At 43.1% G+C, this 24,249-nt stretch overlaps 1 protein-coding gene across 3 annotated transcripts in view; it reads right to left on the reverse strand.

The window, feature by feature from the left end:
• EPHA4 (EPH receptor A4) overlaps positions 1-24,249 on the reverse strand; it is a 105,470-nt gene that overhangs the window by 13,291 nt on the left and 67,930 nt on the right. For all 3 annotated transcript variants that reach the window (XM_063408167.1, XM_063408166.1, XM_063408164.1), the window contains exons 6-13: positions 14,133-14,257; positions 12,835-12,994; positions 11,685-11,796; positions 6,514-6,572; positions 5,629-5,742; positions 5,263-5,448; positions 1,409-1,470; positions 655-864 (exon numbers count right to left, since the gene is read on the reverse strand). In XM_063408167.1, the coding sequence (XP_063264237.1) occupies positions 655-864; positions 1,409-1,470; positions 5,263-5,448; positions 5,629-5,742; positions 6,514-6,572; positions 11,685-11,796; positions 12,835-12,994; positions 14,133-14,257 (1,028 nt within the window). The remainder of the gene's footprint in view (positions 1-654; positions 865-1,408; positions 1,471-5,262; positions 5,449-5,628; positions 5,743-6,513; positions 6,573-11,684; positions 11,797-12,834; positions 12,995-14,132; positions 14,258-24,249) is intronic.

Below are 24,249 nucleotides of genomic sequence, written 5' to 3' on the forward strand. Positions count from 1 at the left end.
TTGGTATCAGAGACATTGGTACAAAGGCTGGTAATGGCTGGGATGTTGTTTTGTGGTCAGAGTACTCGCATTAGCCCTATTCCATGTGCAGCATATTAAAATGTCTTTAGCAAAATTACCTAACAGTGGGATGCTGAAATATAGATAAAATGGGAAGGAAATAAAAAATGGGGACACAGGCCTAGCCCCTTTCCCAGTCCAAATAATTTAGGTCAAATTTATGACTGGCTTTGCAATGGGCAAAAGTGGATGCATCTTTTTTATTTTTTTGTGGTGTGTCTACACCTGCCATATCAAATGTGAGTAGGACCAGCCACTTGGAAACCACATTTGCAGATATCAGAAGGAACAGAAGTCCAGGCTCTAATTTCTGGCATCAGATTCCTGTCACGTGCTGTATCATGGTGAAGGAAGAAGAGGAATATACAGGTCACATCCTCAGAAAAGAAATACTGCTGTGGCCACTGCTGTAGCAGCAACAGCGCATCAATTTATAGGAGCTGTGGAGCCCGGGCCAATGTTTACTTTTAGGATGTGATTTGAGGTTTTCACTTGTGACTGAAACTATTTTAAAACAAACCACTGTCACCTCCCACACAGCCACACAAAACCAACCCGAGGCACGACAGCATGGCCATTTTTGTCCCTCCTCACCCGCGTGGTGTAAGCTGCCTCAGGGTCGTCCTCCAGGACCCGGGACATGCCAAAATCAGACACCTTGCAGACCAGGTTGCTGTTGACCAGGATGTTGCGAGCAGCGAGATCCCGGTGCACGTAGCTCATGTCAGACAGGTACTTCATCCCTGAGCCAATGCCACGGAGCATCCCCACCAGCTGGATGACTGTGAACCTGCCATCGTTCTTCTGCATAGGGGGAAAGGAGAAAAAAAGCACAGAGTGTTAAGCTAAAAGCTACATTATTGCCACTGCTGAAATTGGCAAAGAGCAGAGCTGCGGATTCCCATCTTCTCTCAAATAATATGCAATGTTATTTCCTCACTCTCCTCACCAGGTCTATAAGTCACCAGTAAAGCAAAAACCCAGAGGTTCTGTCACAGCTTTCAGTGATGCAGTACCCCATTTGAAATGAATCTGATTTTAATGAGTCTACAGCACTGCAATGCTTTCCAAAATGGAGCAAGTCAGAATTGTTCACATTAAACATGGATTATTTAAGATCCTGCTATTTTAAAAAATAATTTATTTTATATTCTTCCACTTTACATTTATTCTGGTTTTTGCTAGAAGCAACACCAGAAAACAGAATTTACCAAGTACAAACATGATTTCTTTAAAACTGTGCAAGTTTCAGTATCTTTCTGATAAAAGAAATAAAGAAAAGAAAGAAAGAAAATCAGAAAATGTTTCCCGGTATAAAATCTCCTTAGCTTTTGAAGAAACCACGTACCCTGAGGAAGGCATCCAAGGAGCCATTCTCCATGTACTCAGTTATGATCATTACTGGTTTACCTAGAGCGCGCAGAAAGAAAAACACAATTCCTTGATGAACACCAATGTTAATGGGATAAAAATGGTTTGCACATGATTTTACTGCCAAGACACCTGGCTTACACAATCTAATTTAATTTGAAAAGCACCAAGCTTATGCCTCAGCTGTGGGGAGCAAGAGATGAAATATTATAGGACAGAAACATTTAAAGGGCCCATCTGGAAGGTTAACCCTTTGGTTGACTCATTGACAAGGTCTTTAACTAGAGTGGCTCCGGTTCTCTAAGGAATATATGAATTGATAATTGAGAACTAAGAAACAAAGATCTGTCTAAACCTGACAAAAATCTTCAGTGTAATAAATTGCTCGCAGAGCAGAAAATGGAATTTGTGAATGCTTTGGTCTTTCTTTTTTGAAAGATTGATGCTTTAGGCAAGTTGGACGCTGCCAGGAGCTACAAGGTGTTCCAAGACAACTGGATTCAACAATAAAAAATACAGGCTGTTCCTCTCAACCTTCTCTGCCCCAAATTTGTATTCTGTGTCTCCTGTTATTTATAAATGAGCCAAAGCCATTTGCCTCCTGAAGTCAGCCAGGGGCAAAATGATTCAGTGCCCTGAATACAGGGCACAGAACTCAGCAGCACCCAGCTCCCTGTGCTGCAACAGGGGCCAAGCTGGGCAACAGGAGGAGAAATGCAATGTTACTGACAGGGGGATGCTTTCTAGGCACTCTACTGCCTAAAATACAAATACACAAATAAGGCTCGAGCTTGTCTTTGAGAGTTTTAGAAAGGTGCTGAAACAGAACATTCAGGTGCCTACAAGGAACACTAATTATTTCATGGAATTAAATCCTACTGCATATTTGACATAGAGGTATTGATAGAAATAGGTCTGATAAGATCTCAAAAGAGCAATGGCAGAAGTACAGAAGTGACTCATCAAAGGTTGAATGGCAAAAGCCCAGTCCCAAGATGAGCCCTGTTAAGATAAGCACCTGACAATCAGTGCTCCCTGGCACGGCAAACCTTTCTCTCTCTTATGCTTTACCTACAGGAAATATAGAGTTTTCTTCCTAAATAAAAGAAGGTGTCCCAGAGAAACTCAGCTTTTACTTCCTGGAGTGGGTCTGAATAAGGGAACATTAGAGGGAAAGAAGGCTTCAAAGGCTAGGTTACCTAGACTGTACACAGCTCAACCACATCTTGGTATGGGACGCATCAGAACTATTTAGTTTTTCCTTGCTTCTGTCACCAGCAAGGATCTGCTCCAGAACAACCATCTCTAAAAATTACCCTACCATGAAATGTTGCAGCATTTTAAGTTCCCCTAATAGTTTCTACCTCAGTGCATCTTTCACCAAGATTCTTTTCTCTTCATTTGTCAGGGATTTCTGGTTCTGAAGTAACCTTTTTTTAATTAGAAAACCATATGCTATAAGGACTGACTGTAGGAACATTTTACTCCATTTCACTTAGGCCAACATCTATGTGCAATGCATAACTTATTTCACTCATTACTTACTTCACCTTTCTGGTCCCAACCTATCCTTTACAGGCCTTTTACCACTCCTGCTTTTAATTCCCTTCCCTGCTGGTATCCAAATTCTTTCTGTTTTGGTCTCATGCAAGCTGGCATGCCTGTGAAGTGCCGTTATTGAATGCTGCAGAGAAGCAATGGCATTGCATAAAGCAAACTGCTCTGGATGAAGGGCTGAGTGACCTTGGCTGAGCACATCCTTAAGTAAAAGGGTGTGATAAAACATCATCCTCCCTCTATAAAAGCATTCTTTGGTAGAAAGGGGAAAAACTTCAACCAAATCTGGATATGGCACTGTTTCATTTATACTTTGCAACTGCGACAGCAACCCTTCCACTGAACAAATACAGCTAAATGAGTATTAATTAACCTTCTTCAATCAAAAGATACTATGTCAACGTAGAAGGGAAAAAAGGAAGACTCTTTCAGTGCATTAACATGTAATTTCATTACTCATGCACTTCTATAGCAGGGGAGGGGGGATAGAGAGAGTTACCATCAGCGAGTCAATTATTAAAGTACTTGACTAGCAGCCAATAATTTATTCATGGTTTTCTGCTGCCTCTCTCAACCCCCATCTATACCACTATTTATCTCACATTTTAATTTTCAGTTTATTAAATGCATTCATTTATCACAGCATTCAGCCAGCCTATGGAGCAATGGAGATAAATGTGTTCTCCAGCAGCCCTGTCTCCCAGGAGCACAGCACGAGGGGACGGAGCATCGCTTACCGGCAGCCAGGTCACTGCCACCTCCTCCGTGAAAATTCCCAACCTTTCTAATTCACTGACAACTGCATTATGCAAATGCCTACGGTCATTTGTAAGTGCTGGAGCTGTGGCAGCTCAGGGGCTTCCAGCCTCAGTGGGATTTCAACACAAAGATTCCCCTGTTGTCTTTTACTGAGGTGCTGAAAGAATCACTGTCTGAGGCAAACACTGTGGCCTGATCACAACCCTCCTGCCCTCTGCTATAACAATCACCGAGAGAGACACTGAGACCGCCCAAATTTAAACAGAGTACTGGATTTTAATTTTAGTTTTGAGGGAGGCACTCAGTAAAGGATGGCAAAAATTAGTCCAAACTGCTCCTTAGTTTAAAAGCAAACTGCCACACACTGTATGAGCCATTTTCCACTGTTGAGAGAAGGCAGACCAGGAGACAGCAACACAAACAAGCAGGGGTAAGATTTCCAGAAACAAAAGTGGCAGAGTAAGTATCAGCTCTCACTGACATTCAAGAGAGACAGAGTTTTACAGTGGAACTGATGGTTTTGATAATTCTCTATGAGAGGCACTTTGTTCTTCTAGTGATATTTTACTTTTTAAACTTTTCATCCATCTTGAATTTTAATTGCTCCCACTATTAATACCCTGCATTCGTGTTGCTCATGCTGCAGAAGGTGAGCTTCACAAAGTCCACTCTGACAGCAGCTCACAAGATCACTGCCTGCTTTCTAAGCTACCCTGAGCACGAGCCCCAACATCCAAAGGGATTTTTAGGATTAGCAATGAGAGCCAGGCTTTGGCGCCATGGCAGCTGGAGCACAGACAATACCCACACCATGGCAGTGGCACCTCTTCAGGTCAGACTCTGGTGTCTCACAGGTGCATTTTCAGCTGTAGCCTACAGACAGCACCCAGCAAACACTGTCACTCTCCAAAGCACAGGGAACTTAAAAAACCCCAAACCAAGCAAACAAAAAGATCTCCCAGGTAAATTCTGCAGAGTGAAATTATCACACCTGTAAATCAGAGAAAACAAATAAGCAAGTTTCCCACTAAAATAGTCTGCTTTATTTCAAAGGCTTGCTCCTTACATCTGTGCTTTGTACTTTAAACATATGACTGTGGAGTTTTGTTTTGGTGTTTTTCCCCCATCATTTTGAATTCTTCGCTCACCATCTGCTTTTGCCTATCCTGTAACAATCATCTCAGTCTAGCAAAGATGTGAAAGATGCCTGCTTGGCATAGCAAGAAGGGATAAAAAAAAAGCCAACCCCTGCAGTATTAATTCCCTCTACAAAATCCTGTACAAGCTGCCTACAGATAGAGTATCAGCTGAAACTGTAAACCCATTTATAGCTGACAACAAGATTAATGACTTGTCCTGCACTGATTTCCTCCTATTAGCTATCAGTGGATCAGTTCCATCTGTCATTTTACAGGAAAGAGGGTAAGAAGGGAAAAAAAAAGCCAGCACACTTCACACAGACTTAATTTCTCAGTGACTCCCAAATTGGACTTGTCATGAAAATGACCTACTTACATTTAGTAACAACACCTTCCAAGTGGATGATATTGGGGTGGTCAAATTGTCCCATGATACTGGCCTCACTCAGAAAGTCTCTCCTTTGTTTATCAGTGTAACCAGCTTTTAAAGTCTTGATAGCAACACAGATCTCTCTTTTTCCTGGCACTTTGAGACGTCCACTGCACACTTCACCAAACTCCCCTAAAAGAAGAAGGCACAAAAATCCACGGTCATGAGCCTGAAGTGTGCACTTGTGTTGTCAAACTGTTATGTCAGTACATTTGGGAGAACTGTCATACAAAAATCATAGGATCACACATTCCCTAAAAGCAAATTTAAAAGTGTATTTACAGAAAAAAATGCAAAAGTTCTGGCACTTACCCACACCAATAACTTTTTCAATCTTTATGCAGGAGGCATCAATTTCTTTGGCAAATTCCCTCACAGCTTGGTTTGGATCCTCATATGTAAAAGGATCCACATATGTTCTAACACCTGCAAGGCAGAAATGTTTTATTTGAAGTCACTGATCTACATGCTGCTGAACACAGAACATATGAGACTGAAGCCTTAATGATATACAACAGTAAAGAGAGTGTACAATAAAAATGTACTGTAAGCCAGGAATGATTGATAAGGAAGGAAGGACTTAAGTATTTCCCCCCCCCAGTGCAATATTTTAAAGTGTAAACATTTAATATTTCCCAATATTGATGTAAGGAATCAGGCTTTTGCCAATTAATGACCTTCACAAATCACTGCCATTGTGAGCACAGCCTGTCAGGGACCTGTGAGACTAAAACACATCCTTTTTTCCATGGGAGCCAGGAAATTCTGAGCTCAGGTGCTGGGTTTGGGACATGGAAGTAACAACGGGATTCAGTGCTGGAAAAAAGGCAGCAAAGTTCACATTCCCTTTCCTGCAGGATTGCCTCTGGCCCATTCAGAAACTGCTTTAGCAGAATGTTATGGGGAAAAATCTTGCCTAGAAATCAAGTGGCTAAGAACAGGCATCTTTCAATGGCAACAAACAATGCAAAAATTTGCTAAACCCTTCTCCTGTCTGTAACTCCAAAACATTTTACCCAGATACTTCTATTTTCCCTGTTAGTAGAGTAAATTAATTTTGAAGCAGGATGTTTGCAAGAGGAGAAACCAGAAACTGATTTGCCTCAAGAGGAATGCAATCCCTTATTTCCCAAGCAGCAGAACATGAGCCATGTTTTACAACCCAAACCAAAACCCCCAAGCAGCAGGGCCTTTTACCTTGGTTCAAGTGTTTCTCCTCATCTGCCTCTTGCTTTGCCTTGCTGTACTTACTGCGCCTGTCAGAACAAAACACAGCATGTGAGCTCAGAACCAGGACCTCACTCTGAATCAAGCTCGCCCCTCGTGGCCTGCAGAGACTTGAGCTGCTGGCACCTGCCACAGCCGTGACACAGCCACAGCCAGGGCAGGAGGCTCCTTTCTCCTCTCCCTGTTCTTAGCATCAGCAGAGCATCAAAGGAAAGACAATTCTATTTGAATCTCAGCATTTAAAGAAAGACAAAAAAGTTCGTGCTTTGGCTGCTTTTTCTTCAAACTCACTTTCGCAATTGAGGGGCCAAATTGCTTTTTAGCCCTACCACACAGGGATTTAAATGTTACAATGGAGGTGTTCTGGTAGATTGACTTCCAAACATCATTAGGCAAATACCAACATCAATACACTTATTTAACTGCAAATTTAAAACTGGAAACAAGTCTCTTAACACAGAAATCAGGATCTCAGCAGAAAAAAAGAAAAACCACCAACCCTGACCATCAAAAATTAAGATCCCAAGGATTTTGCTTATTCTTTTAATCACTGCTTAATTGAAGGGGCTGAAGAACTGATGGCAGAGCTCCTCTACTAACTCTCTGAGCTGGAGACAATAACATAGCAGAGTGTGTTAATTCTATAGATTACTACTTCCACACCTACACCTGTGATACTGTAATCTAGTTATGTATTTAATTAGTTCAGCTTTCAGCTTCAATGGACAAGGACCACTGTGAAAAGCTAACACAAGAAGTTAGTCCATTAGGGAGGACATTTAGGAGTCTGCTCAGCCAAATGTGCAGGAATTTGAAGCTGCCCAGCATCCAGCATTATGTAGATGCAGAGAAATGATTTGGGCTTTTACCCATCCATCCTTGAATGTTCAGGATCAGGCACAGAACAGACACTGCTGAAGAGATGGGCTTACCCCTACTTACTCTCAGTTTGCCTGTTCCTGGGAAATCCAAGTTTCCCAGTCAGACCAGGAGAGCAGAGGGAAGGCAGAACTGGGGACCAGGAGGTGAGACTGGCACTGCCAGCCATGTGCAGCTGCTGCCTGGAGTGGGGCAGGGGACAACCAGGCCTGCCAGGGACACCATGGTGACACTGGGTTAATTAACAGGCTGAAATGGTGAGTAAGGAGAAGAGGAAAGTGGAAGCAGGTGCAACAAAATCCTGTAAGATGTGAACTAAAAGGGGTCAAGAAACTCTCAGGTAACAGGAAGAAAAGACATAACTGAAAGCCTCATGTGCAGCAAATCTCCCTGAGTCTTACCATACCTCTCCTGTCATCAAAAGCCCTCTGCCCCTTAGCAAAAGGCATCTCACTTCCCACTCTGCACCTGCCCTGTGGGGAATGGCAGCTTCCCACTGCTGTCAGCTGGGAGGGCCTCTCCCAGCCTTTGCCTTTAGAGTCCTTGTGCTGGGTCATACAACCCACTATGACAATAATAAAAAAAAATATAAATTAACCATGAAACAGAAAGAAAAAAATCCTGTTTGACATGTGGAAACAGCCTGATCTTTGAACCAAGCATCACAGCTCCCAACACTGACAGGACTTTTGTTCAGACAGAAAAAGCAGGTACACATCCAACCATAAACCAGGGGGAGCTTCTTTTCTTGACACAAGTAACTGAAACACAATTGGCTCCAGTCACAAGGAGAGCATTAGTAAAACCCACACTGGATCCAAACAGCCATTTAAACAGTTTATTTGCCCCAGAACTTACAGCACTGGTATAACAGAGCTGAGTAAAAAAATGGGATGATGTTCTGCTCCCAGCTTCTGAACTGAGTAAGAAGGAAGAGGCAGTACAAATCTCACCCAAGGCCACAAAAGACCAGGCCAGCTAAGGGGACTGCAGAGATGGGTTCAGGTATTATACAACTTCTCTCAGAAAAAAGAAAAAATAGGAAAAAGAAGATTCTGCATTTTAATCAGGATCCTTCAAATTAATTTTATTAATGTTCAGGCACAGATGGGAAATACAAAATGCAAACAGACTTCGCATGAAAGCATTTTAAGTATGAAAAAAATTCTCTTTATCTTATTTTTTACAAGTACAAGCACCCTCACAACAGATTAAAAAATAACCTTCCCCCACCAAAACTCAAAGACAGCAAAAAGCAAAGGGAAACAAAGGGATTACTGTTCAAGCAATGTAATTGTAGCTTATTAAGTTTAAATAATACCTTCTAAACTAACTACCTACTTCCACCTCTCACCGTGTCACCTGCTGACCTCTCCTGCCTGGCTTTGGGCTGGACACTGCTGTGTGCCATTGTCCTGGAGAGCAGCCCAGGAGCCCCACGCCATGGGGCACAGGGGCTGGGGCTGCCCCTGGGGCAGCTCACCTGAGGGGCAGAAGGGAGCCTTTGTCACAGGCTGAATCCCCTAATTACAGGGATTTGGGCAGTGGTGATTAAGTTGCCAGCATTCAGGAAAAGAACACAGAAGCTTTCAGGAGCTGCAGGGGTCAGAGACAGGCAGAGCTACAGGTGGGGCTGGTGATGGAGAGGAGCTAACAGCGAGGGGAATTAGCAGGCACTGAGGTGAAACAGCAGGAGCTGGTTGCCATGCCCCTGCTCCCACCTCCTCCTTCCCACACAAAGAGGGGCTGGGGGGGCTCAGGCACCAGGCTGGCACAACACCTGCTCCAACACCACCGGCAAAAGATGGGCAAATGTGTCACCAGAGCAAAGATAAATCAATCTGTCAGCTGGAAGAATTTCTGAGAGAAGCTTTCAGATGACCACAGGACTTGGTCAGAACATCTTACTCCACACAAGCCCTTTTAGGTGTCTCTCTCTGTTTTACATTTCCCCAAACCCTTTACAACTCACTTTGAGATGCTGCAATTTCCCTCAGCATTCCTTCAGAGCAGGGTTTGGGAACACCCACACCATGTCCTGCCTGCTGCTCCATGGATGTCCCCATCCAAACCTCAGGAGGTTTAAACAAGCATTAGGCAGATTGGTTCTTGCATCACAGGACAGGGTCAAACAGCTTGAGCTGCCTGAAGGCAAAGTCCTTTGACTAAATCCACTGTAAAAATGAGTTCTGGGATTCAAACAGTGTCTTGAAAAAAATCTGAGGCTAAATTACCAGTAATAACCCAGTGCTCAAAAGTGGAGAGCCACAGCATATGCCCAGTTCCCACATTTGGCTCGTGGATGCAGCGAGGCCATGTCTGCAGGCCAAAGCACAGGTTTGATTGTACAAATATGACTTTCAGGTCATGGTTAGATTACAAAACCTTCTCATGGGGACTGTCTGAACAAAAAAGCTTTTTCTCATCTGAAGTAATTTTGGAACAAAGTATAATTATTTTGCTATTAACTTCTGCTGGCGTAGGAAGATCGTGAAATATCTCCAAGGTCCACACCTCTAAATGACATTGTGACAGTGGTTAAAATCACTAGAGTAATAGTGAATGTTAAAGTAGGTTCTGTTTATTGAGAGCTACTTCCAGCTACTGGAGAGCTGTGTATTGAGGGCTATTAATTAGCAAGGCACCACCATGTATTAGCATGCACAGAGCAGTTTCGCTGTCCTAGTATTTCATTCATCCTGCTGTCTTTCCCCTTCCGTGGCCTCTCTGAGAGATAGCAGTGCAGAGCCATGGGACACTGCCGAGCCCGTGGCCACCGGGATGCTTTTATCTCCACTGCCACCAGTGCCTGGACTGGGCTTTTGTCAGTGCTGCCCAGCTGCTCCGGGGTGCCTTTGTGGGCAGAGATAAGTGAGCAGACAGCCCTGGGCAGACCTGTCTGAGCCCAGCAGGTCTGTCAGCACCTGGCTCCAGGCAGCCTCTCCTCTGACAGCTTTATGGCCGATCCTAACGAGAATCGATACCAGGGCAAGGGGTTGACAGTTCATTTTCTAAAGAGTGATCCATTGAGGGCCGATCACCAAGCAGTGTTTATCAGCCTTGGGAAGAGACATTTTTTTATAGGGGGAGAAGGGGAAGGAATCATCTCAAAGCAGCTCGACAGGCTCAATTCTCCAAGGTGGCGACTCATAATTAGAAATCCAATGCATCCTGCTATCAATCCTACCTTAAATAATAAAGTGATCAATAAAAGCGGAGGGGAGATTAAGTCATCAAGCTCAGTGATGCTATTTTCTGTTGCAATGGCTTTTAATAAACCTGTCTCTACACGCCACATTTTCATATGTTCTGCTCTTCTCTCCTCTTGCCAGCATGGAGGCTTTGAGTTGAACACCCACAGAAAGGGATCACAATGCATGTCTACTTTCCAGATATTACAGCCATAGTCACTTAACTGCTCTCTAGGACAATTCAATGGGAGCAAATGAAGAGGAGTTTGAGCGCATTTACAGCTGATGTCATTAAACTGACCAACAGAGACTGACAAAATGTGCGTCCCTCAGATCCCAGGCTTCAGAGGCAGTAATGATACAACCAGTTTTATCTCAAAATTACACCGAAGCAAGATCACGCTGATCTTTTTAAATGAGATTGAACACAAAGATGAAGACAGAAACACTCACACTGTTTCTGCTACACTGTCCTCCCACTCACAGGATTGTTCCTGATGCCTGGGTTGAATTTGGGAGAATGAACACTCGGTAGAAGATTATGGTGCTGCATTGATGAAATAACCATCTCTCCAGTTCTGCTGTGTTACTGCATCTGATGCTGAATGACTGTGGCTTCCATTTCACAGTCAAATCCCCTCACACAGGAAGGACTAGTACAGACTCACAGACTAACACAAAAATCACCAGCATGGCAGTCTGATGGCTTGGTTAACAAAACCGCTGTTGTTTATTCCCTGTCTATCAGGAGTCAGTCCAAGAAAATCTACTGTACCCATACCCATTAAACTTAACTTCAAATTACACTAACCACAAATCTCTAGCTGGCTTGCTTCTCACTGCCAGTTATTGGGATCAGCTTTGCATTTGAAGGGCAAATAGAGCTGGAACTATTGCCATTACATCACATGCTGCTTGGTGCTAATGTCGAGAAGATCAAAGCTACACGGGAGAAGGCTTGTAATGCAAATGTACTGTTTATGATGCTAATCAAGAATTTAGCTTTGTTTGGAAGAGACAAAAAGCTCTCTGATGAAAGAGAGAGAGGGAGAGAGAAGCTTAAGTTCTTACCTCCTGCTGATGACAAAGGCCGCAATGAGAATGACCACAAGAACAACACTGCCAGCCACTGAAACAAGAAGCACTGTGGGATTGGTACCATCGCCAATGATGGGGGAAGGAACTGGAAACAGAAAAGGGAGCATTTGCGTCAGACAACCTCAGGAAATCAACCTAGGTAGCACTCAATGAGCTTTCTGGCTTGTGAAGGCAGTTTAGAGTAGCACTCAAATCTACTTTCAGGCCTTTATTATATAGTCATTTGACACAATTTTCCAACAGGGTGCTAAGGAGCTGAAGACATGATGTTTGATAATGATTTGGGGAACTTCAGCTCACCAGGAACAAGGACTCCCTCCCCTTCTCCCCTCCAGTGCTGCTCAGAGGGTACAATGACATTATTTTTTTGCCTTTCTAGTTGCTTTCCACACTTCTTTCCAGCTCCTTTTTCTCTAAGGGGGGCCAGATGATCACAACTGAAAGTAGGAGAGTAAGTTATTTTAAAATGTCTACTCTCCTCCTGATGGATTGTTTTCACTTGTTAACATCCTGAATGATATCGCCTCTAACTGGCATGACCTTAACTTGATTTAAGGAGACCTGCATGTCCAAAACAAAATAGTCTTGGTCACAGTGCCTTTCTGCCACTGAAAAGCAAACATTTTGGGGGCTAAATCTGCATGTTTCCTTGAGCAAAGTGAAAAGCCCTACTGACAACACAGTTTGAACATTCTTGTCTTTATATAACTGTCTAAGGGAAAGTGCAAATACGGGAGCTGATGTAGGACACCTAACTGATATATGTCGACAGCTTGTAAAGGGGAGTAACAGAGTTCTACTCATAAGATATTTCAGAAACGTGCAAATGTGTGCTTTTACGGAAAACAAAATCTCTCAAGCATCAACGGCTTCCAAGTGTTTACGGGGTGCCTGTTCCCTCATGCCACAGTGAAGTACTGCCATTGCTAAATCTACAATACAGCACATCCAAATAGATGTCTCCACAGGGTCAGCTTCACGGCATCACCCACAGCCACGTGGCCACGGAGGAACATTTGCTCAGAGCAGACACAACACAGCCCGAGCGTCCAGCGGGAAACCCCGGGCACACAGCCCAGCTACACCTGCGCTCTCTGCTAGAATTCAGTGGGAACGTCCCTACCTGTGTTGGTGGTGAACTCGAAGGGCCCGCTGAAGTCTCCGTAGCCTGCTGCTGTCCTGGCCCTCACGTGGAACACGTAGGAGGTCAGGGGGTTGAGGCCCTTGATGTCGGTGTTCCTGGAGGCCGTCTTCACGATGCGATAGCTGCGCTCGTTCTGGTCCTGCAGGGCGAGGACACGGTGAGGGAGGGGACCTGCAACCCCACTGCCTCCAAGAGAACACTAACAGCAAAGGAATTCTCAAAATACATCCCAAGGGCTCCTGCTGCTGGCCTCGCCAATCCCCCAGCGCTGTGCGCCGTACGGGGCTCTGAGCAAGCCAAAAAAGGAGGATGAGGCAGTAGGTGTGATGCTCATATATCACCGATTATTTAAGAAGTCACACAATGAAAACCTTTGGAAAACAGCCAAACATTTAAATAGGGTCCTCTTGATGAACAAGCACATTTTACTCACACATGCTGGCACTTTCTTTTTCTTCCTACCAGCCAGAAGCCATAGAAAAAAAGGATAAAAATATTTTTAAAAAGAAAAGACATAGAAAACGTCTTCCAGAGAGTCCATTATTAAAAACTGTTCTATTTTTGGCTGGAAAATCAATCAGAAAATGTCATAATCTAGCTTTCCTGCAAATCAGATGCCTTTTTCTGCATATGGAAAGCAAGTAAGAGATTTTTTTATTAAAAAAATTAGAAGTATGCATGTGCATATGAGAGACAGCGCACACAAGCAAGAGCAGGTAATTGTTCATTTTTGCAGAGAGCCTTCAAAGAAAATAGCTCTTTTCATAATTCCCTACTTGAGAAGTTATTTGAAGGAATAAAATCTCCCTCTAACTTGGAAAGTATGAAGAATCTAATTTTCTCTCCTTATTCTCTATTAAAAGCCAGCCAGTCCACACTATCACTCTAAGCAGAAGCTGTCAGCAAACAGATCTTATTATTATGACTCTGTTATATACTTCATTATTATACTTCTGTCTATGAAGTAAAGCTAATGTCTCACTTCTGCCCAGCATTATCGACTCTCATTATAAATGTGATTGCTATAAAAGCTCAGTTTCTAGGTAGGAAAGAAATAACAAAATAAACTCATACCATACAGCAGGAACAGCCTATGAGTCTTACTCTTTCAAGCAACCATTCAAGTGCATGAAATCCTTAATTGGATTTTATTAAACTGAATCTATTTGGTTTCAAAGGATGGAATCCTATCTGGAAATAAACCACAGTGGAATGAAGCAAAAAAGCTCTGCCCAAGCCCAAAGGGAACTCCTTGCTTGTCCATTTTTGAGCAGTACCTTTTCATAGTATTTGACCTCATACTCCAGGATGACTCCATTTGGCCTGTCAGGTTCCAGCCATGCCAAGGCAACGCTGTGTCTTGTTATCTCCTTAGCCTGGATCAACGCAATCGGGGACGGAGCTGCCAGAAGAAAAAATAAACATTATAAACAAGAATTTCCTTTTAATGAGGAACATGTATTTTTAATTGTAACTTTCACAACGTGAGCACTTTCAGAAACCGTGTTTTTCTTGGGGAGTGGGGGTGAGGGGAAATTAGAAGCATTAAAGATTTTTCCTGTTTTCTCTACCAAAATTACATTTAATCATCTCTAACAAAGATTGGGTTTGGATGCTGAACAGTACCAGATAGGTGGGTTTTGAAGTAACAACACAGTTGTCTAAACACTGCAATGTTCATGATGCCCAGGTAAGAACCTTCATAAAGAGATCACGGTACTAAAAGGATCTCTTATTTTTGTCCTGTGTCATTTTGGCCCACAGTCATTCTCTTCTTCGATCTGCTAAAATTAACTGATGTTATTTCATTAGCTATTTACTTTAAAGGAACTATGAAGTTCCTGAGGTCCCAATCTGGTTTTCTATACAGCTGAGAAAATGCTGCCACTGAATTAAGTAAAGCCAGAGTAAAGCTGAATACATATGAATTTGGGCGCTCCCACTAAAACCAGGAAACTTGTATTTCAAGAGTCTGAGCCAATTTGTGCCTCATAACTTGCCCTGCTTATGCCCAAATCTGTGAGCAGTCCCTGGAAAATGCTCAAGAGCCAGATTCTGGCTTTGGTAGCTCCTTCCCAGCCAAAAGATACGAGAGACTGGCCCACTGTGGCACCTCCTGACCCTGTCCCACGTGGCGCTGCACTGATGCCACGAATGGAAAGAGCAGGATTGCACCACCAAGGGCAAGGGCTGCAGCATTTTTGGAAAAACTCTACCTAGCAACCAGCTAAACTCCAAGACCCTTTAAACTGTATCTGTGTCAGTCATAAAGGCTGCCATGAAGAGGATAATGGAAAACATCTCTTTGTGCACGGTGCACTGTCTAAAGAGCCCCTGCTAATGCTGAAGTTCAGGTTTCTGACTGGCTGGAGGACAATGCCTCCTCCCTTTGCTTGTGATAGCAGCAGATTCATGGCTGCACAGGGGAATGGGTTTTCTGAAGATTTATGAACCCGGCTGCCCCTTTCTTGCTGTTGTGTTGCTGTGTGGTCACATCTCTAGCCAGCTGTTATCAAGCTCTTTTGATGCTGACAATAGCTGGTATAAATGGCGGAGTCTCCAGGGATAAAAAGGGACATTCATGAAATTTTTAATCTTATCTAACAAAGCTGTCCTGTATAACTAGAGATTAGAGGTCTTCCTAAATTGAATATATTTCTTCTTTTGTCCCCTGATGCTGTAGCTGCTCTTTTTTCCCCGTTTCCCTTTCTTTTTGTTTCTTTTTCTACCTTTAACTTTGGGATGACAATCCATGAAAAAGTTATAAAGTTTAAGGTACCCTTGAAACAGGTATCCTTGAAAACTACCAAGAAAGCCAAATAAATAAAACAGTCACTATAAATGAAAGGAAAATTGAATGTTGAAAGCCTCAAACCTACTTGACCATATCAGACAGTTCTGATGGAAGTGAAAATAACCGGTAGGTGCAGCAGTCACAAAAGGGTGTCTCCTCTTGATGTGAAACCATCAGGGAGCTGCTTCCCGATTTACTATTTGACAGTTTGGCATCTCTGTTAGAAATGCCTCCAAAACCTTTATCTCTTTTTTCCTTGTCTGTCTCTCACAGGCAAAGGCAAATACTGAATGACAGAGGAGACTATAAACACAGCCAACAGGGAGGATCCAGGTGTGCTCCATCAAATTATATTTGTGGCACGACTGCAAACTCGCTTAATAACCTCACACTTCCTCAAGAGAGAATCAAACCCTTTTTAATTCCCCTCTGCAATAAGAATACTGCTCAGTTAATAAATTAGGAATTGGATTTGTTACCCTAAAACACACACGCACACGCCATTACTGATAAACCAAGCGGAGAGAAATCTGCTTAGTTAATCGCTGCCTCATGCAGGGCAGACAAGCAATTCTTTTTACTGAGAATCCATCACTTATGCTGGTCTGACCTCAAGAACTGTAGAGAGAAAGTTCACTTTCTTTCCTTTACCCTCTCTTTAACCTCCTTGGTTTCCCATTTCATTTCAGCAGGCATCTATATTGGAATTTAGTGAGTCCTTCAATATTGGGCTGGTAAGTGCTGTATGAAAACACATTTCTTTTCTGGTGTAAAATGGCTATTTGCAGCAGAAGAATTTATATTAACTAAGCCTTCTTATGAAAGACTCTCAGCTTTATATAGCTTAACAAGTGCTTTCTCACATCTCTCAAAAACGGACAGCTGATCTTAGGCACTACACCATACTGGAAAGAGCAACATGCTCCTGGCCCCCAGGACACAAAAAGGACTTGTACATTAATGCTTTCTTACTCCTTACACTTTCAAAGTTCGAAGTTATTCCTCACACTTTTAAGAATGGCCCTATTTTTTTCCCCCCTGCCCTTTATATGCAAATTCATCCTCCTTAACTTTTAGTATTTTCTTTTGTCCTGGATTCTGCAGATGAGCTATGTGTTCCTAGCTTTGTTTTGACTGCACATCCGGCCTCTCCATGTGCTGTACAGAAATCCTAAGAATGCCAAAGTCCAACTACAGAAGTGCAAGAAGCTCTTGAGGAGTGACGTCCCTGCAGCACAGGCCTACAACTGTCTGTGCAATAGGATGGTAAGCTGAGACTCTGAGCACCTTGAGGAACTGGACCCATGGGGTACTACAGCCATCCCACTGCATGGATACAATCCTCAGTGACCAATCCCTTCTATTTCTGCAAGCAGCCCTACAGATCAAGTTCATTTTCTCCCCTTGTTTTTCAGGATCCACCATCTGACCAAGACTGGACTGCTTCGAAGAACAACAGTCTCTTGTATAGCACATGTATTATCAAAGGGCGTAAGAGTCTGATCAATATTGTCCAGGACAAAGAGGACATCAGCACTGCCAGTTCAACATGGCACTCCAGGCAGCAGACACAGCCTTCTGAGTGAGCCTGTGCAAAATATTTACATTCTTTGTTCTGCCTTTTGCCTTTAAATTGCCTCTTAGGGATGATGTCAAGATAAACGTGTAACAAGTTGGAAAACAGTGCTTTGATCACAAGCAGAATAAAGGAATATTCTCTTCTATGTGCGTGGGCTAACTGTTCATTAGATGCACACATTCCTACATAAAACAACTGAGGACAGCTTGACCAAAAAAGAATAAGGTACACCATTAAGATGTTCACAGTAAGATCCCATGAAACTTATGGAAGGGAGTGGGAGACCACTTTTCTTTCACTTTTTGCACTTTCCTCTCCCCTGCTCCCTCCTTATATTTGGAAAGGAGCAGTAAGCAATGACTTGTTCCTCAGCCATCACTGCTTACAACAGCAAGCTTCCTGCCACACGTGCACAGACTGCACAAACCAAGCACCAATTCCACCAGAACAGCCCATTTCACAAAATGAGGTATTTTGGTGCCTAAAAAGGGGTCTCCCCTTGAACAAAAGCACAAAGTGTAACTTCCCTGAGTTCAAAGCTCAGCAGTTCCTCTCCCTTAAAAACCCCACTCCCTACTGATGCGAATGTTGCAATTTTCTTTCATCTACTTCCTCAATAACCTGCCATTAAACACCTACTAGTAGTTTTATTACCTCAGTTCTGAGCTTGCAGCCTACAGAGAAAGAAAATGCACAGATGTACTACAAAAACTTCACCCAAATGCCATAAAGCCATATCCCAAGGCTAGCAAGTGCTGAATTGTAGCAGTTTTGGGGCACTTTAAAGGATAGCAGAGGCAGAGTGTCAGTTTTGCATTACTGGTTCAAATTAGGAGAGGTGGGGGGGAATGGAGAGAGGAAAAAAACAGGAAATAAATAGATGCAATAAAGTCTCTGGCATGTAAGCATCCATGAATGAAAACAGCTCTTTATAAAGCTACAGCACGAGTACTCAGATATCAAAGATACACAATGCCCAGTGTTTTATTGAAGATGCCTTCTTACCCACAGCAGGGTTTACTTTCCACTCCCCATGATTTGAATTTAAATGGATCATGTTTACTCAAGGGGTCTTTCACTGACTGAAAAATATACCCACAGTTTGTACATTATCTCAGCTAAATTCAAATAACATATTTAAATTTAATTACTTGAAGCTTAGGGGTTTTCATGCTTTTCTTTATTCCCTCAATTGTACACAACACTTATTTGTTCTTATCAATGGCTATGTGCTTTGTCAAGCATCAAAATTAAATGCTTGAAAGCACTAATGATGTTACTGTGATTAAGGGTTTTTACCTTCCAGGGTAGATACTAAAAGCCTGCTCCATTATTAATTACTTAAAAGAAAAAAAAAAGATTTCTGAGAATCTAACACTGAAGAGAAGTCCTCCTAGAAATCAAAACAAGAAAATAAAAGGTCTTCCATTAAAAAAACCCTCCTGATTACGACACAACATATTTAAGGGAACCTGACACATTTCAGGTTCTCTTTGATTATTTACCTTGTAACACTGTGGGTGTTTATGTGAGATTTTGTAAATTATATTAGTAAATAATCTCAGAGCAGGAAAAGGATATACAACACAAAGAATCAAATATGGTTTTAATAGTTTCTAAAGGCCCATGCTCTGGGGCAGATTCTGTTCATTTTATTCATGTAAGAGGGCATCTTAAATGACTAGCTGTCACATAGGCTTCAAATCGAGGGGAGAAATGTCCAACCCTCTCTAGTTACATATACCAGAATAAATTAAAAAGAAGGCAGTTCTCTTTTTAATTAATCACAGAATTGTTAGGTTGGAAGGGTCCTCTGGAGATCATCCAGTCCAATCCCCTGCCAAGGCAGGGTCACCTGGGCAGGTTACACAGAAATGAATCCAAATGAGTTTGGAATGTCGCCAGAAGGGGAGACTCCATGACCTCCCTGGGCAGCTGTTCCAGTGCTGTTCTTCCTCGTGCTCAGGAACTTCTTATGTTTTAGTTCATGGCCACTGCTCCTTGTCCCATCACTGGGCACCACTGGAAAGAGCCTGGCACCATCCTCTTGGCACCCTTTTGAGTTCTCATTATTGCACTGATGAGATCTCCCCAGTCTTCCCCTCTCCAGACCAACCAGGCCCAGAGCCCGCAGCCTCTCCTCAGAAGAGAGCTGCTCCAGACCCCTCATCATCTTTGTGGCCTCCACTGGACTCTCTCCAGTTGCTCCTCTTTGTTTTGTACTGAGGATCCCAGAACTGGACACAGAACTCCCGAAGTGGCCTCACCAGGACCAGAAAGCATTTTAGCATGACCACAGTTCTGAACATATGAAAGCCTGTGTAGAAGCCATGTATGTCCAAAGGCTCCTGCAGATGTGTGAGGCGACGTGCACTCCCACATTAGATGTCTGTGCACGTCTGAAGAGCCAAGCTGGAGTCTGGCATTCCCATTCCTCGCTGTCAGCATCACAGCTACGCCTTCTCCCAGGGACCTGACAGAGTCTGTGGGCTGCCTGAGCACTTTAAAAACTAACCACATGCATATTTGGGGTTTTTTTCATTATTCCCTCTGTAAAAGTGGAGCAAACATTTGTACTAGTGATGATTGGACCATGTTAGGACTTGGACAAGGATCTAGAGGCCTGATTGCTCAACCAAGCCACTGGAAGCTTCCCAAGACATTCCCGAGTCCTCTGTCTTCCCACCGTCTGCCTCTCCTTCCCCCAGGAATGACGGCTGGCGAGGAACACCTCCCAGCCTGGAGAGAGACACGCCAGGATTCAGGCCAGCGTTTTCACGCCTTCAGCGTTGAAAGCAGAGACTTTACCTCTCTGCCTGTGGAGTAAAGTGCCCCGGGTTCTCCACCCACACGTGACAATCCTGGCCAGCACGCTGAGAAGCAGTGACAGCTGAGCTTGGCCTCCTTCTCCCAACCCCTTTAACAGCCCTAATGCTGCTGAAATGAACTTTCCCTCCTTGTTGCTAGAAACCACACTGCTGAGGGAAAGCACCAACTTGGCCACAGGATACCCTCACAGGACACCTTTGTCCCAAAATAACAGGCACAAGGGATCTTCCCTTACATTCCAGGCTCTGCAACCCAGTCACAGACCTCTGAGAAAAACAAGTGACAGGCTCTCAAACCTAGGGACCAGCTCACATGAGTTGTTTGTAATCATGTGTTCATAATGAAAGGGGCTAGAAAATGAGATTTTAAAGACTGTTAACACAGTATTATTATGTTTTAAACATTTCCTCTGTTTTAAAGTTTTCAATTTTTGCCTCTCCCAAAAGAACCTGTGCTGCAAATCTTGCCAAACCACAAAAGCTGGCTCTGACTTGCATCGACTCAAAAGCTTGAAGGAAAACCCAGGCTCTCAGCAGCAACAAACAGTAGTAGCTGAGGATTATTAGAGTGCTGTACTTCTACCACCTAAGTCCAGCTCCATTTCTTGGCAACTGGCAGTGGCTGCTGAGGATCCACAAAGAGCCCGTGTGTTTTCTGGACTGCACATCCAGTTCTGTGTCTTTTAGCACAGACTACTTCAACATTTCAGAACTCCTCTAATTTAGATCAGAACTGTTACAGGAACTGAGATGTGACCACAGTTCCCTGTGGTTTACATCAGAAATGAAGGGAGGATGAAGAAGATTTTGCATGTCCAGAAGATGGCTTGTTCTGGTGATCAAAGAGGGCCAGCTCTTGACAGCAATACATTCTCAGGTACTGACTACTTCAACTTTGAAGGCCAAATAATGATGTCAGCTTATGCAATGCAGGTCTGGAATTACTCCAAAGATCTGAATCTGCAACCTACAATCCCTAAGATTGCCTTAAACCAAAAGATTATAGCATCTACATAGCATTTAGCAAGAGATTTGTATTACAACTCAAGCATGGGGTCTGTTTCGTCTGAAAACTGCTTGTTTTCTTTCTGCTAGCTTGCTAAGAAATCCTGTTGGCATGTTCTGACAAGGATAACTTAATAGTTGCCAACAGAAACATGGCAGAATACTGTGTATTTCCTGTATATACGAATGCCAGTTTAAAACAAACAGGAAAACAAGCCTTTCAGTTGGAAGGCAATTTATAAAAATCTATCTGAACATCACAACCACTTAAAAACCCCAGCACCGAAACATTTCTAAATGCTAGAATGATTAACATGGAAGGGTGAGCATACTTCGAGCTGGGAGTTGCTCTAGAAACTCTAGAGCTATAAGTAATTTGTTAAGATGGGGAATTAGTCAGCAGCTGTCTGACCCGAGCAGGTTTGGAGCCACTGGTCACAAAGCAGGTCACGTTGCAGTTACTCTTCCCTCTAGTTGAGCTTGGAATCTGACCCAGTATAAACAACAATAAATTTTGTAGCCTGAAGAAGCCAACACTGATGCTCCACTGCATTATATTAGCTTGAGAGAAGCAGAAAAAATGGGCCAGGCAGTCCACACAGAGAGGGACTGCTGTGAGCCAGAGCTGTCACACTTAGAGGTAGGACCCCAGGACCTGAATTTGGGTGGGACACTTGTGGGAAAGGATGTACTGTAATCATCCTCTTACTTCTGAGATGCTGGGGCAAGCAAGCACAGACCAGCAGATGCTGTGACACCATGTACAGCACCCCTGAGGACAGTGGCTCTGGGGGAGCTGAAAGGAGGAATTAGAGACCATAACCCCTAGTTATTAAAGGGGATAATAATGTTGGAAATGGAGCATTCCCCAACTGCTCAAAATAAGCAGTCTGGAGCTTAAATGCCCCACTTAGTATCCTTCCCTCCAGGCAGCTCTGCCTCAGCCACACACCCTGCTGTTCCTCCCAGGAAGCCAGAAGTAGCCACCAGAGTTAATTCCCTCCCAGAAATAGCCTTTCACCCTTGCACTGCTGCACAGGAGAAAGATCTGCTGAGCTGCCTTTTCTAAACCAACTCCACACCCCCCAGCCCCTTCCACCAGGAAATCAAAGCTGCCCTTAAAGGAACACCAGTTACCCTCAAATGAGACCCCCATCCCATTCTCTCAACCCTTTCTCCAGCCAACCACCATCCAGCTACTCCTCCTTCATTTTGCCATTCTCCTGCCCACAGTTAAGACATGTTTGCACACAGGTCATGACTCAACACACAAGAGGGGAAGAGCTGTTCTTAAATTGTACAGAACCAATGAAATAATTTACTGTGTTTGCCCTGCAAACCACTTGTTGTGTGCAGCTTTCAAACCTCTTATAACAGTGTTTCAATAATCCATAAAACAACATAAAAAATATTGACCCTGCTGTTGTAATAGCCCAAAAGGGCAACTCTTTGTCTCACAGGGCATAGGACAGCTCTCACCTGATGCCCCATATCTGCATTAATTAACAGAAAGCTTCATTTCTGGTCCCTGGTCCTTTCTTATACTTACCACCAAGTCACCTGAGCATGTGGTTACCCCAATAGTTATGACATAATTAATCCACTATGGGGCAAATGTGTGATTTGGCACCCAAGGCAACACATCTCCTAATGCTGCTCTCCTTGGTTCTTACACAGCTATCTTTTATTTACTTGAAACACAGATGTCTAGATGATGTATATACGTGTGCTAAATAACGTCCTTGGTCACTTACCTTCAACATTAAGAATATTAGATTTTGTAAAAAGTACTGCTTAAAAGCCTTTTTAAAATCCAGGCAAACAGAAGCCTCTGCCCCATTTGCCACTTAGATGCCTTGGAAACACTGAAGTATCTTCTGAACAAAATAAATAAATAAATGGCATGACTCATTCTGCTAAAGCAGCATTTGCTATTTTAATAAATAGATTTGGCCACATTGCCTCATCCTGGCTTCTGAAGTGCTTCAGTAATAGCATAGACTTAGACTTTGCCATTTGGGTTTCTCAGATCAATCATCTAAAGTCAGAAATGGCAAGATTCTTGGGGAAAGAAAAAGTAATAAAATTATAAACATTTTACTTCCACTGTGATCCACAGCTCCGACAGCAGCTGAGAGCTGTGTCTCAACCATGCCCTCCTGAGCCTCAGCACCCAACAGAATCCAAACCCAGGACTCACTCAACAATAAAAAATCCCAGTTCTCAACACTTGAGAGCATAAGTTGTTTCAAAGCCACCAAAGATAAGGAACTTCAGCCATATTTAGTTTCAGCTCCATCACATGGAAAGAGCTGGTGCAGAAGGTTTGCATTTACATATTACATTTCAGCTGAAGAAGCTATAAATTTTAATTATAGTTGATACGCAGAGCATTCAGAGAAGTACCTTCTGCACAAAGGTTAGATGGATCTGACATGACACCATCACTGTCTCTGTCTGTGCTGTTGAGAAATGCTTGAGACTGAATCAAGGTTTGGGTTTTCTGGGCTCAGGTTAGTGGCACTTTGTGAAGGACACTGCTCTGACAGCACTGGGAGATCCTCATTCTTCCAGGATGCTGCAAGACACTCTGCCATACTCCCCCATCAAAGTATCCCTTCTCCAGGGAACAAAGACACTCTGTGCTTTTGGAAAGTACCACAGAGAATCGGACTGCAGCACACTAAACTCACACTTGGAGCTCTCCCACCAGGTCCTTTCACTGGAGCTGAATTAAACCCCCTTCCCTTCATCCACAACGGGCAGATTTGTTCAGGAAATTAAAAATCATTAATAGACCCGATGAGAGAGCAAAAACTCTGCACACACTGTTGCTGCAAAAAGCAAAATTACCTATGTTTGCCAATCATTAAAAAAAAATAAATGATGAGGTACAAACTGGGGAAGAGTCCTAAGCTTCCTGAAACACATAAACCTTAAAATTAAAATCTTAGTTCATGATGTCAGTAGCCAATTACATCATAGGTGACACATAATTAAACTTATAAAGGGGTTTCATTATTTTGGTTTTATGCTGGATACTGAAAACCAGTGCATTATTTGTTTTAAAATTGTGTCAACTGGAAAAACCCCAAGTGGAATCAGCAATTAAATATTAAAGGTGACGGCCTCAGTGTAAAACACTCCAAAGAATAATTGGTTTCCTGTGCAATGCAAGTGCCATTACA

Source organism: Prinia subflava, chromosome 11 (assembly GCF_021018805.1).
Source record: "Prinia subflava isolate CZ2003 ecotype Zambia chromosome 11, Cam_Psub_1.2, whole genome shotgun sequence".
Classification (NCBI taxonomy): Eukaryota; Metazoa; Chordata; class Aves; order Passeriformes; family Cisticolidae; genus Prinia; species Prinia subflava.